Source organism: Acipenser ruthenus, chromosome 9, assembly GCF_902713425.1.
Source record: "Acipenser ruthenus chromosome 9, fAciRut3.2 maternal haplotype, whole genome shotgun sequence".
Lineage (NCBI taxonomy): Eukaryota > Metazoa > Chordata > Actinopteri > Acipenseriformes > Acipenseridae > Acipenser > Acipenser ruthenus.
This window is the reverse complement of record NC_081197.1, coordinates 21,462,044-21,476,798: the sequence shown is the minus strand read 5'-3', so window position 1 is coordinate 21,476,798 and position 14,755 is coordinate 21,462,044. Positions and strand designations below refer to the sequence as shown.

At 35.9% G+C, this 14,755-nt stretch overlaps 1 protein-coding gene across 2 annotated transcripts in view; it reads left to right on the top strand.

Moving 5' to 3' along the window:
* LOC117406035 (E3 ubiquitin-protein ligase listerin-like) overlaps window positions 1-14,755 on the top strand; it is a 51,652-nt gene that overhangs the window by 33,836 nt on the left and 3,061 nt on the right. Inside the window, exons 19-29 of one of the 2 annotated variants that reach the window (XM_059029683.1) lie at window positions 251-393; window positions 1,584-1,719; window positions 2,075-2,219; window positions 3,817-4,030; window positions 6,096-6,333; window positions 7,004-7,084; window positions 7,706-7,892; window positions 8,282-8,453; window positions 12,801-13,021; window positions 13,561-13,755; window positions 14,035-14,202. In XM_059029683.1, the coding sequence (XP_058885666.1) occupies window positions 251-393; window positions 1,584-1,719; window positions 2,075-2,219; window positions 3,817-4,030; window positions 6,096-6,333; window positions 7,004-7,084; window positions 7,706-7,892; window positions 8,282-8,453; window positions 12,801-13,021; window positions 13,561-13,755; window positions 14,035-14,202 (1,900 nt within the window). Of the gene's footprint in view, window positions 1-250; window positions 394-1,583; window positions 1,720-2,074; window positions 2,220-3,816; window positions 4,040-6,095; window positions 6,334-7,003; window positions 7,085-7,705; window positions 7,893-8,281; window positions 8,454-12,800; window positions 13,022-13,560; window positions 13,756-14,034; window positions 14,203-14,755 lie in introns of both variants that reach the window. The other variant, XM_059029682.1, reaches the window with a different exon arrangement.

The window sequence follows — 14,755 nt, the reverse complement described above, 5'->3', positions numbered from 1 at the left end:
AAGTCTTGCCTTGAAAATGTCCCTAGGGTTCTGCATACTATTTTACAAGGCCCGGAAAGTCTTTTGGTGTATGTGTGGGCAGAGAGAAAGAGGATTATTAAGAGATGCTGGAGTCTTAGCAATTAGATTTTAATTGGAATTTTGTGTTCGCTTCTTTTATAAGTGCTGGGTTACATGCGTCCTGCTGTGATCCCTATGAAAAAAGTCATCTGTAAAGAATGAGATTACTAATAATTTTCTTTTTTGTCAGCTTTTTCCCATTGACAGAACAAAACCTCTGCACCATACAAGGTCTCTCACCCTTTTTGTTTAAAGAAGAAAAGGAATTGTTAATGAACTACTGCACTGCAGAACTTTTGAAGTGGGAAGACACTGATATTACCAGTATCCATGGTGATTAATGATTATTGCTTTGTCAGTTATAGGTAACACTAGACAGAGTCCTGCACGGGACCTGTCCCGAACCCACAACCCGCTGCAGCACCATCTTCTTACCTGCGACCCGACCCGCATTAATAAGACCTGCAACCCGACTCGAACCCGCAAGTGTTTGTCCTTTCCTAACTGCCTGCGTCAACGGACTCTCACGCTCTCACAGTCACACATACACTACAATTCACCACAGATTGAGTTTATACAATAGACTATACAGTGTGGTAGCTTTCTATAGTGGTCTGGATATATTTTAACATAGTAACATATTAACTATATCTGTTTACTATAAAATACCTGTCTATTCCTTTCGTGCCTCCAGTTGAAAGGGAGCTACACCTGTGCTTTCACAGAGATGATGTACCAGTTTTGTGGCTGTCGTTCACAAAAACATAATGACAGGTTTTACAAGCAGCTAATCCAGTCACATGTTCATTATTTTCATTCACTATGATTCCAGAATTCCAGATTTCTGCTTCACCGTGCTAACTGTTATCCACTACATGATATCAACCATACGCTATCTTTTGTTTCATCTCGTCCACATACATTTTTAATATCACCAAGCAGACCCTAAACTGACCCACTTTGCGGGTCACCCGTGGGTACCCGACCTGATGCAGGACTCTGACACTAGCAATTAGCATTATTCATGTTACAGAAGAAGATGACTACCGGTATGTTTTCTAAATTAAATGACTGCAAGATCAAAATCAAATTTGTAGGTGCGTTCAGGTGGCTAGCAAGTTATTATTATTTAATGTATTTGAGGAAACAAGAAATATTACATTTTTCACCTTTTAAAATATCACTGCCTTTTTGTGATACTTGTCAGATAGGTAGAGAAGGGACATGATTGATCCCTGCTGCAGCCCCCTAATGCACTGAGGAAACAGAGTAAAAAGGCTAAATACATAAATAGAGGAACATAGAATGAAAAAAATGTAAAATGAAAAAAAGAAGATGAACAAAATTAAAACCTCAAGAAAAATATTACTCCCCTTAACATGCTGTTTTGTTAAACACAATACAAAATACTAACTTAAATGATATCTGTTTCCCTTGCACTGGTAGCCTGGACATGAGAATTTAGTATTATGTAGAGAATTACAAGAAATGGATATTGTAGATTAAGTTATATTCTGTTGCAGGAGGATATGGGTACCTTGCTGTTATTCACTGTTGTTTAAAAAGTGGAGCTACTGGAGGTCAAGACATGCTAATGGAGGTTCTGAGGACAGTCATGGAATGGAGAAACCACAAGGAAGATGTGTTCCTCTTTAACTTGTAAGTCCTTTAGAATATATACACGCACACATACAGTACTGGCACAAAAACAAATGATTTACAGCAACACTAGTGGTGGCGATTGTATTTTTCCTCACTCAGACCCTTTATTTAATAAATATCTTGGTATCCCTGAATAGATAATTGCCTCTTCTTTAAAATGTGCTAAGGATTTGAATGAGCAAAATTGTTCCTTAAGTTCAGTGGTACCCTAAATATGATTAATTTACTAACAATGCTGTTAATGGTCTGTTCAGACCATTTATATTTACTGTAAATCATACACAGGTGGCCCTATTTCTATTGCTGCTGAAGCTGTGTGGTAGCTCATGAATGTTGATCTTTTTTTTCGCAGTAATCTGAAGGAAGTTTCTCCCAGCCTCCTGGTTTTTAATGTACAAATGATTCGGTTCATTTGCTGGTTGATCAGACGGTCCCCATCTTTTATGACAGACAGTCAATGGGATTTCATCTTGTGCTCCATGTTAGCCTGGCTGGAGGTAAAATAGTTTTGTAAATAGATGTTTTTTTTTTTTTTTTTTCTTGTAACTTCTTGTACTTTGGACATAGACATCAACTTTTTCTGCAGTTATCTAAATATTAAGACAGTATTAAATGCATTTAAACACACAGTAATCCTAACATGCAGCAAGTAGCATTCTGTCAAACTGTATTTGTTAGGGCTGTGTGCCGTGTTCACCTTGGGGAAATCCTTGCGACTTTATCTTGATGCAATTGAACTGAGCTCAACCAGAATCCTCCTTGCCCATAACGAATCAGCAAAGTTGAGCTAACACTGAGCTGACCTCATGAATATTGCTTTGACAAATACATTATAAAGTATACTTGTGGGTTAACCCTTTAAGGACCAGGATCGTGTTAACACGATCCTACTGAAGTGGGCTTCTAGGACCGCGATCGTGTAAACACTATAAAAAAAGCACTTTGTTTTGATTACTTACAGGACCACCATACTTTGCAGTACAGGCTTGAAACACACATCAATGGATAGGGGAGGGACTTATTGTCACTTCCTGATAGTTTTTTTGTTTTCTTCGTATAACGTCACTGAGCGTGGTATTTAATGTCTAAAAGGCGGAGACTGTCTACAAGAAACAAAACATCACAGAAACTTGTTTAGCGCTAATAAAAAAAGGGGAAACACTCTAAATCTAATGTATTTGACTTATAATTATATTAGAACATTTATTCTGTCTCGTGTTTTAATATATGTCATTACAACATTTATAAATACCAAGAAACAAGTGGATATAAGCATATACTATTTCATGAACTAAATGTATCAGGTACGTGTTTTTTTTCCTTTATTACTGATAATAATGAAAAGAGTAACTATTTTATTTATAAATATTTATTTTGAGAAAATAAATCAAGAGTAGTGTCCATTATTGCTTATAAAGACCCTGAGAATAAACGTGTATTATGTCATTGCAGTCACTCAGGTGAAACAATGTCTTGTTATCTGCCCAAACATCAATATTTTTCAACAAAACTTTCAGGAAGTATTGTAAGGTCCCTCGGGTGATAGAATAACACGTTTTTATACACGTATCTCTAAGCAGAATACATAATAAAAATGACTTAAGAAAAAAAAAAAAAAAAAGTGTTACTTTATAATGTTCCCCAGAGTGTTCTAAAAAAAGGACACCATTTGGAAGATGCTACTGTAAAAAAAAATTCTATAAAAAATTTTTTATAGGAAGAGAGTCAACTATAGCCAAAAAGCACCTGGTCCTAGGGGAGCTTCCCACTGAAAAATGCTTGGTCCTGAAAGGGTTAATGGACTAAGCTGTAATAGTTTTTTCAAGTACAATACTTTTTTTTGGTTTGTTTGTTTTAAACATGCATTGGAAATCATTATGAATATCTTGCTAGGTACTCAGTATTCTGAACTAATCCACATGTCATAGATGTTCCCTGTTGTCAGCTCTGTTAACAACATACTGTGGCCTTCCTTCATGTTTCTTTTGATAAGGTTTTTGTTTTGATTGACTGACAACTGTTACAGGGTTACCAGCAAAACAAATGTATGCAGACACTTTTTGTTTTCTAAATGTAGGCGTTACTCTCTTTCAGACTGTAAGTGAGAATACCGGCTCTTACTGGAATCCATGGGCCCAGGTTTTTGCCTGTCAGACTTGTAACTTAGTTACAGCTTTGAGTGAATTTTTCACAGCGCCTGCACCAGATTTACTGGAGAAGCTCCCAGCAAACCTGATGAGCGAATGGAAAGAGTTCTTTACAGAAGGGGTGCACAGTCTGCTTTTGCCACTCTTTGTAAAAATCACAGGTGAGCCTGGTAGGTGATCACACAATAATTATGTTTGCAACAGTTAACAGCTGCCTCCTCTGCCAGTTCTGTGTAAGGTCATTGCACACCATACACAACGCAACAAGAAGATATTTTATAAATGTGTTTTTTTTTTAGAACAGGTACTTCTGATACTTTCACAAGAGGCTGTGCAACAGAAAAAGGATGGTTGCATGACCACTGCAACTTGACAAATCAGAACAACTCATCCTGATGTGTGTTTTTCTACCAGTAAACAAACATCTATGAAAATCGGTGTCACATAAATTATTGTTCTTTCAAAGCACCCGGAGCACAAATGCCATAGCAAACACTGAACTAGAACATCCAGGGCAAATGTGTTTATCGTATTATATGAATGTACAACTTATAGGTAGGTTTGGGACAATATCAATTTGTTTTCGATACGGTAAAGAACTTTTTTTTTTCTACTGATAATTCAATTATTCAATTAAAAAAAACATATAGGTTTAGTGCTTGTTCTTTTAATATTATTCATGCATGCTCTTAAAATGACACCACATCTGTTCTTTCTGATTCTGGGAGACCTAGGGTCCTGATTTACCTCAGTGTGAGCCCTTGTTTCATTGTGGTGTCAAGTGTAAAGGGTGGTTCAACATTTTCAAGAATGTACAAAGCATAGTCTTTTTTCAGACCTTTCTACTATCCCCACAAAGAATATATATCAACATTATTTCACAAATTAGAAAGTGTAAACTGTAAATAGTGTAGACTATTTAAACTTTCAGAGCTTTAATTTAGCAAAAAGGACAAGTGTTATAGTTACACACACACACACACACACACACACACACACACACGTGTTTTGGTTAAAGATCTAGCTGTGTACCCAACTGTATATGAAAAGATAAAGCAGCAACAAATCAAATTAACTGTCAACAAGGAAGACTGCCAAGATACTAAACTAGAAGTACTTGTATTGTGCAATACAAACACTAGTATCTACCTATATGTTTTAAATGGTGAAGTACAGGTTATTCAGTGCAATCACTCTTGTGTTTACTTAATCTTGTTGTAAAATGAGGGTAATATGCAAAGCTTTGTTTAAACCTATAACATTTGTAGTTTTAAACAACTAGTATTATCAAAAAATACAGTACATCTGTTCACTTTCCATTGAAAACTAGCAGTGCTGGAGGACAGGCTACAGTTTTCATTGTCATAAGTTATGAAATACTATATTTTGTTCATTTGAAAAAAAAAAAACATGTAGTACTAGAAATACAGTACCTTGCTGAAGCAGTGTGCTAGATATATTTGAAAAGCGAAACAAACACACTCCAGTGGCACTGAAGCTAGACTGTATGTAGGTTTTAAAAAATACTTCAGGACTCGCATGCTCTATCCCTATAGTGAAAGGAATATGTTTTCGTGTTAGATTAGTTAAAAACATTTTGCTCTTTGCAATAATTATTACATGGGTAAGATGCATTTTGTTCTGCTGCTGGGTACAGTGTTTTGCTTGTGTTTTAGTAGGGATATGCAAAGTACATTTGGCCTCTTAGTATTAGGCTTGTGCATTTTAACTACATGGATGATTTTATTTAGACTAAAGCAACAGGGATTTAATTGTGTGAAGTACAGGAGGTTAAAGAGTTGTGGTGTGATGTGCTTGCAGGATACAATAACAGCAGCATACAAAGTGAAATCCCAGAGGTGGTGCTTGTGTAGCAGCTATCTGGGGCTTTGGAGGTCAAAAAGGATACAAAAGGAAATGTATAAGTTGTTGCTGGCAGCTGCTTTACTGACAATGGAAGGAATCAATGCCTGCTACCTGATCCACTGCTGTTAGACTTTCAAGCACGGCAAAGCTTCATGTGGTTTGGAACAAACACATACAATCTCAATTGTGCATCCGCTGTGCAGGGACCTATTGTGATGAGTTCAATATGCCTGCAACAAATCAGTCTTTTTTTATATTTTTTTGAAGAAGTGCACAAATGATTTCTCAGTGAAATGATATTAATGGAGAATTTCCTACGGTTATATGAACTCTAATTTTGTTTGTTGTTTATTTGTACAGAACAATTCTCTGAAACAGACGATCCCCTTTTCCCTCTTCCTGTGTTGAAGGCAGTAGGTGATGCACTAATCTACATTCCTCTTGAGCAATTGACCCAAAATAATCTGCAGCCTAAATTTGTGGCGGGCCAAAAAACAAATTTACCTGACAAACTGCAGACGCTGCTGAACACCTTAACACCGCTGCTTTTGTTTAAGGCTAGGCATGTCCAGATCTCAGTCTACTATATTTTACACAAGTAAGTAAACTGGTTAAATAATCCACTTGATTAATATGTGGTAAAATAAGTTTTGAACTGTGAGTGTGCTTTAATGTTGGGGTGTCTTCCCCTCCCTCCCCTACCCCCCAGTAACTGCATGGATCAATCAGGAATTTACAAATGTCCCATTGATGTTCGTCTGTTAAAACAGAGTCTGTTATAAGCCCATGTTTTGCACCAAATATAAAGGACTTTGGCAAAAAGCGTGCTCTTGTCTTTTGTTTTGTATTTTGATCCAGTTCATGAATTTAAATTAACTTTGTAGTAACTCGCTTTACCCCATATTGGGTTTCTTTCTAGTTCTCTCTGTGTTCTGTATCCAATTATATGTTCTCCCTGAATGCTGTAAACTCACTAAAATAATGCGCACCTCTTCTGCGTTTAAAAATGACTGAAACGATGGTGCTCACAATTTGCAAATACATCACAAGGCAGCACCCTTCCCTTAAAGTGAGCATTACTGTTGTTTTGACAATAAAATTTTTAACATTTAAGGTAACTTTTATTTTAGATTAAGTATACATTTTTTGTGTGGAACGTATTTAAAAAAAAAAAATGTACAACACCAATCTGGCAATAGAATGTGTTTTGTTAATTGACTTCCATTTAAATTTAAATTTTCTCATAGTTTTTTGTTGTTTTTTGTCAGGGTAATGCCCCAGCTCCCCGAGTTTGATAATGAAAATGACAACACAAAATCTGATGATGAAGAGGAGGAAGAACCGTGTTTGTAAGTGCTTTTTCTTGCATATTTTTAGATACAACTTGAAGGTATTACCTATCTTTCAACATCCTGTAACTAGTGCAGTGTAGGTTTAAAGATGAATGGATGAAATTCTCCAGAAAACTGAACATATAGCCAAAGTTTTAATTTATGTATTTAGGGTTGAAAATGCTTAGGATTTAATTCCTTTTAACTTTGAACCACAAGTGCAGGTCTGAGTCACAACCTTGCATATTTATGGAGCCGCCACATTGTCAAAACCTCACATCTCACAAACCATTTGAGATAGTGACTTCATATTTGCAAGGTTATAGAAATGTGTTGGTGGCCATGATATTGGCATCTGGATGCCACGTTTAGATTTTCTTTAAGTTCCATTACCAATGTTAGCCAGTAAAAATTAACCCTTCTAAGGTTCTAGCCTTAATATTATTGTTACAGACCACATGCTTTAAAGTTGTGGTACACAGCTGTATTATGTGATTCTCACAAAGTTCTATTAAAGGTAGTGGTAACTGAACATTAACTCTTTCAGTTCCACACTGTTTTAACCTCTGCCAGTATTAATGATATAGACCACTCACTTTCAGACAATACCCACTAACATTTTTTAACTCTACATTTTAGGTCCCCCCCTGCAGCACTGATGGCTATACTTGGTGCTACAGAGGAATTACTTGATGATATTCTGGGGAGTGTTCAGGTTGGAGAGTTTGCAGTTGTACAGCCATTAAGTGAAGAATATTGTTGCATACTAGGATATCTGCTTACTTGGAAATTAATTCTTACTTTCTTCAAGGCGTCCTCATCTCATGTAAGTTTTTAATATACTTTTTAAATAGCATACAGTCATAAGTTGTGGTAAGGGTACATTTATAAGTTTTCAAACAGAACCATGATTTGTACTAGCTCTTCTAATGCCTTATTACCATGTACATTCCCTCAACCGCTCTCATGGTACTGCAAAAATAGGCTGGAGTGTTACAGTGATGTACATTATTGATGATGGTTTATTTAATAGCTTTATCATTGGAATGTGTTCAAATTTCAACATTAAGCATTCAACTTTTCTAATTATATAATGTATTAATTGGTTCCATATTAAATACAAAAATACCTAAAATATTCAGACCTCTGAGAATCTGCTAGCAACTGCTGGTTTGTAATGGTCTAGCTGACTCTGAGACCTTGTGTTTGCTGCAGTTAAGGGTCCAGTATTCACTCTACCTGCGGAAAACAAAATCCCTGCACAAGCTGCTTTTCCATCTCTTTCGGCTAATGCCTGACAATCCAGTGTATCCTGGACAGACAGCAGAGCCTGGGAGCAAGGAAACCAGAACGTTTTTTACAGAGGACCTTCACCTTTCAGCTCTCAGTAAGTGTGAGATTTAGACATGTTTTTATTCAGTACAAACTGTTTCTTATTTTTAGTTTCTTTGATTCCGCTTCTGTTTACTTTTTGTATACTTAAGTTAACAGTAACAATGTATATACAGTTGCTGAATGATTTATTTGTAAACTTAATTGATCACGTCATCCGCATTTAAGCTATGAAATGTTTATATGCAGTGTTTATTGTTGTCCACAAATATTACACCATTCCCACAGACAAGTACAATGCAGGTCACTGGTTGTCTACAAACAAAATTGATTGTCCGCAACACAAAATAAAATGAATATATATATATATATATATATATATATATATATATATATATATATATATATATATATATATATATATATATATATAAATTACGGTACATATAGATTGCGGTACATATACACTGAATTAATATGCATATATACAGTATATGCAGCCCTTTGTAAAGAAGAGCACTGCAAACCACATAGCTTGTATAGTTCAAGGTGACAGACACTTTTAACTAGGGATGCACCTATTGTGTTTTTTGGGGCTGATTCAGATTACTGATATTGCATATCAATAAATGGCAGATACTGATTCCGATATAGATAATTTTTCCATTATTAATAAAACAATTGTAAACCACTTGAAATGTGTAATTTGACACTTGACAATTTATTTAAGCTTTAAACTGAACACATTTTACTTGTGTACTTTGATATACACTGTTAAATCAGTAGCATGTGACATATTTACTGAACTTAAAAATGCATAACATACATTCACTGATGGGTGGATTTACTAAACAGTGGTATCGGAGGTACCGCTACACTAAAACCTGAGTTTTCAAGCTTGAAAGGTTTACAAAACGTATTTGCATTACTCGTATTGCATTTCTGGAACATTTCAAACAGGAAATACAGCGTTTACCATGAGAAATTGATGTACTACTAGGAATAATAAAAGTAAAGACAAGCAGTGATTTTATTTTTTTTTATTTTGAAATATTTTAGTACTTGACTATTCTGAATAATAATTTCCCAATATCCTTCTGTAGATTTAAGTTAAAACTGCAGTTAAGTGTAAAAGCTTGAAGGCTATAACTATACCACATGTATGCAGGCCTATTTATTATTTAATACTGGTACCTGAAACAAAGATCCAAGAAACATAGATGATGAACTGTATGCAAGGAATTGGAAAGCCCCAAGCATACCAACAGTGGTTATGCCTAAACAGAAAATCTATCATTATACAGCGTTAACATGACTGAAAGCTTGCAACAAAAAAAAACTTTATAAATAAGATTGCAGTTCCTACTGCGAGCCTCCACACCCACAACAGTGTGCTCTGACCAGTGCAGAGTTTGTTTGCTTGATTGATGGGGAGAGCCACAGGCATGGGATGGAACTGAAGTAAAACATCACAGATTTAAAATAATAATATTAATCATCTTCTTTGTTGGTGGCAGTGAAACGCTGATTACAGATTATGGTAGTTTATTAATAATCAGCATTATCTCTAGTTTGAACTGTGGGTTTGCGCTGCAAAAAAATAGATTGATTTTAATAGTCAGTTTTAACCCAACTTAGATATCTAAAACAAAAACATTAACTCATTTAAAAAAGCCTTTTAATGCGCAAAAGTCTCATCTTGGATTTACTGTGCACACTGAACTAACTTTGAGTTTTAATAGTTAAAGAAATGTACTGTATATTAAAATACCAGAATTCAAATATAAGTGAACATGTGCTCCATTGTTTTGTTAAAATAGCAAATCTTGGTTGTACAGTACGTGCGTCTAAAAACTCCATCTCTCACTGTAAATCACCTGTCGAAAGTGGAAGGCACCGCTTGAACAGCTGCCCCAGTGCAAAAATCTGTACTGCAATTAAACACATAGGTTATTTAAAATGGTAATGTTTTATGTTTAATTTATCAAAATGTTATTAAATGTATGAGGGCCCCGATGATCCAAACTGCCCCATCAAGTCACTGGAGAAAGATATAATGAAATGCCTGAAGAATCCAGCTTTCTCTTTACCCACAAACTGGACTAGATTCAACCAATATAATGTCTGGTATACTTGCAAGCCATTAAGACACAATTAAATTGGTGACATAATGGCAAAAAAATGAGTTTTAAAAACTCATAGTCAATGTTTTTATAACAGAGGACAGTATTTTGTAAAACTTTCATTTTAGAGTGCGTATGTGGAAGGATACATATATATATATATATATATATATATATTTTACAAAAAAATGTAATAATAAATACAGTTCAAATGAATCCAAATTATAATGAATTGTGCTGTAACATAAAAGTATAAAAACAGTAAGACCCTCCACATCAGGCGTTACCGTTTGGTCCATAATACCTGGTAATGCCTGATGCGGAGGGCCTTATTGCTTACTCATTCCACAATGACAAAATATAACAATTTTATATTTTAAAACCTTTTTAAACTTTTTAAAAACGTGTCAGTGTATGAATGCACAGTGATGTCAGTCTGTAAAGAATATATATATATATACAGACGTGCTCAAATTTGTTGGTACCCTTACAGCTCATTGAAATAATGCTTCATTCCTCCTGAAAAGTGATGAAATTAAAAGCTATTTTATCATGTATACTTGCATGCCTTTGGTATGTCATAGAATAAAGCAAAGAAGCTGTGAAAAGAGATGAATTATTGCTTATTCTACAAAGATATTCTAAAATGGCCTGGACACATTTGTTGGTACCCCTTAGAAAAGATAATAAATAATTTGGATTATAGTGATATTTCAAACTAATTAGTTTCTTTAATTAGTATCACACATGTCTCCAATCTTGTAATCAGTCATTCAGCCTATTTAAATGGAGAAAAGTAGTCACTGTGCTGTTTGGTATCATTGTGTGCACCACACTGAACATGGACCAGAGAAAGCAAAGGAGAGAGTTGTCTGAGGAGATCAGAAAGAAAATAATAGACAAGCATGGTAAAGGTAAAGGCTACAAGACCATCTCCAAGCAGCTTGATGTTCCTGTGACAACAGTTGCAAATATTATTAAGAAGTTTAAGGTCCATGGAACTGTAGCCAACCTCCCTGGGTGCGGCCGCAAGAGGAAAATCGACCTCAGATTGAACAGAAGGATAGTGCGAATGGTAGAAAAAGAACCAAGGATAACTGCCAAAGAGATACAAGCTGAACTCCAAGGTGAAGGTACGTCAGTTTCTGATCGCACCATGCGTCGCTTTTTGAGCGAAAGTGGGCTCCATGGAAGAAGACCCAGGAGGACTCCACTTTTGACAGAAAAACATAAAAAAGCCAGACTGGAATTTGCTAAAATGCATATTGACAAGCCACAATCCTTCTGGGAGAATGTCCTTTGGACAGATGAGTCAAAACTGGAGCTTTTTGGCAAGTCACATCAGCTCTATGTTCACAGACGAAAAAATGAAGCTTTCAAAGAAAAGAACACCATACCTACAGTGAAACATGGAAGCGGCTCGGTTATGTTTTGGGGCTGCTTTGCTGCGCCTGGCACAGGGTGCCTTGAATCTGTGCAGGGCACAATGAAATCTCAAGACTATCAAGGCATTCTGGAGCGAAACGTACTGCCTAGTGTCAGAAAGCTCTGTCTCAGTCGCAGGTCATGGGTCCTCCAACAGGATAATGACCCAAAACACACAGCTAAAAGCACCCAAGAATGGATAAGAACAAAACATTGGACTATTCTGAAGTGGCCTTCTATGAGTCCTGATCTGAATCCTATCGAACATCTATGGAAAGAGCTGGAACTTGCAGTCTGGAGAAGGCACCCATCAAACCTGAGACAGCTGGAGCAGTTTGCTCAGGAAGAGTGGGCCAAACTACCTGTTAAAAGGTGCAGAAGTCTCATTGAGAGCTACAGAAAACGTTTGATTGCAGTGATTGCCTCTAAAGGTTGTGCAACAAAATATTAGGTTAGCGGTCCCATCATTTTTGTCCATGCCATTTTCATTTGTTTTCTTATTTACAATATTATGTTGAATAAAAAATCAAAAGCAAAGTCTGATTTCTATTAAATATGGAATAAACAATGGTGGATGCCAATTACTTTTGTCAGTTTCAAGTTATTTCAGAGAAAATTGTGCATTCTTTGTTTTTTGTGGAGGGGTACCAACAAATTTGAGCACGTCTGTATATATATAAAATGTATCGCTGCACACGTCATACTATCTTGTGGCCTCCAGATAGTAAGTCGTGCACACAAGATATTATCTTGGAAACACAAGATATATATATATTTTTTTCTCTCATGTCCCTTCCTGGGCTCTATATTAAAGTGGTATGTAATAATTATTTTTTCTGTCAACTCACTTTCAGAAACAGAATATTTGCCCTCAGAGATTGCACATTTGGCTTGTTCCGTGTACTACATTACATTGAAGGATTTACCAGCAATGGTCCGTCTTTGGTGGAATGGCCAGGAAAAGCGTGTGTTTAACACTGTTGATAAATTTACCAGCAAATATGTCAGTAATGTGCTGTCATGCCAGGAAATTTCATCTGTACAAACAAGTACACAAACCTTTGAGAACATGACAGTAAGTATGTGTTCTCCTTTTTTTAATTATTATTATTATTATTATTATTATTATTATTATTATTATTATTATTATTATTATTATTAAATATCATTGCCACATCTGTGAACTCACTTGCAAGTCTTCCAGTCCAGTCTTGTCCGTAACATTGTTCCGAACAGGTTCAATAAATAATGAAGGACTTGTTTGGAATAAAGTCCAGGACTAATGCAGAATCAGATGAGTTGTGAAGCTGTAAAGAATACTTTATATTTTTGTTTCTTTCAGTATAATTTCATTCCTAACTTTAAGTACTCCTTTGCAATCGAAAAGGAATGCAATTACGTAAATGTTTCTACGAGAAGTGTGTGAGAAAGAGGTGAATTTTAGAATCAAACTGCTTTGAATTGCTGTGTCTGTGGGAAGTTATAATACAAAAATATTTTTCTGAGACATGTCAGATGAATGCTTTTGTTTAACTATGTTTCTGAAGTGCCGGGCATCATTATTTAATCCTGACAGATCATATATCAGACCCTTTTTTGTGTGTGTCCTGCTAGGTAAAGGCGCGCTCTACAACACGAGAAGTAATTGCTACGTACTCCGTGGAAGATATATTTATTGAGCTAGTAATCCAGCTGCCTCAGAATTACCCTCTGGGGTCAATATCTGTGGAAAGTGGAAGGCGTGTTGGTGTTGCTGTTCAGCAGTGGCGCAACTGGATGCTTCAGCTTAGTACTTACCTCACCCATCAGGTAAAGTTCATTTAGATGCTTCTACTTTGATGACAAAACTCCATTTCAGACCTCCTATACTGATCAAGCAAGAATACCTCAATTCAGTTCAGAATTGGTCAGAAATGCCAGTTTGCTGAACCAATAAGACCTTTTCTATGCCTTGGAACAAGAATATAATCTAGTAGTATAAAGCTTTATACTGATAGGTAACATAAAGGCTATCAAATCATTTTCATATGTATACGTGTTTGAAGTTAAAGATTAACAATAAGCATTTTTGTGATGCTTCTGTTTCAGAATGGTAGTATTATGGAAGGCCTGGCATTGTGGAAGAACAATGTAGACAAGCGCTTTGAGGGGGTTGAAGACTGCATGATCTGTTACTCTGTTATTCATGGTTCCAATTATTCTCTTCCGAAGAAGGCATGCAGGACATGCAAGAAAAAATTCCATTCAGCATGTCTGGTAAGAAACCTATTAACACACACAAACTTGATGCACAGTAAGAAATACACCAAACCAGAAAACAGTTTTTCTTTTTTAAACTGACGATTATAATGTGATGGCTTATTTAGCTACTACAAAATCTTGTTTTGACAAAAAGAAATTGAAACTAGCAAGTACAGCACAGACTGCTATCTCTTGAGATTGAAGTATTCAGTTTAAATGTATGAATGGTGATGGACAGCGTTTTAATGGCATTTTCAAACATTAACCCTTTGCGGTCCATTTATTAATCGCGCGTCAGGCACGCCAGGTCTAATTAATTTTCACACGCGCAGTTAATTTTATACGCGCTGTTTAAAAGTATTTTTTTTCACAGTCAAACGGGTTTAAATGGCCCTGCATATCAACAAAGCACACACTAGGCATCTCCAGCCCCTCCCCAGCCTTTTGTTTGCTATAGCGTTCAGCTGTGTAAGAAATAAATAATAATAATAATAATAGTCGTACATACCGATCGATCATCTCCAGATCACTCGTTTTATCACCAAACTCCTCAATAATGCGATCCAAG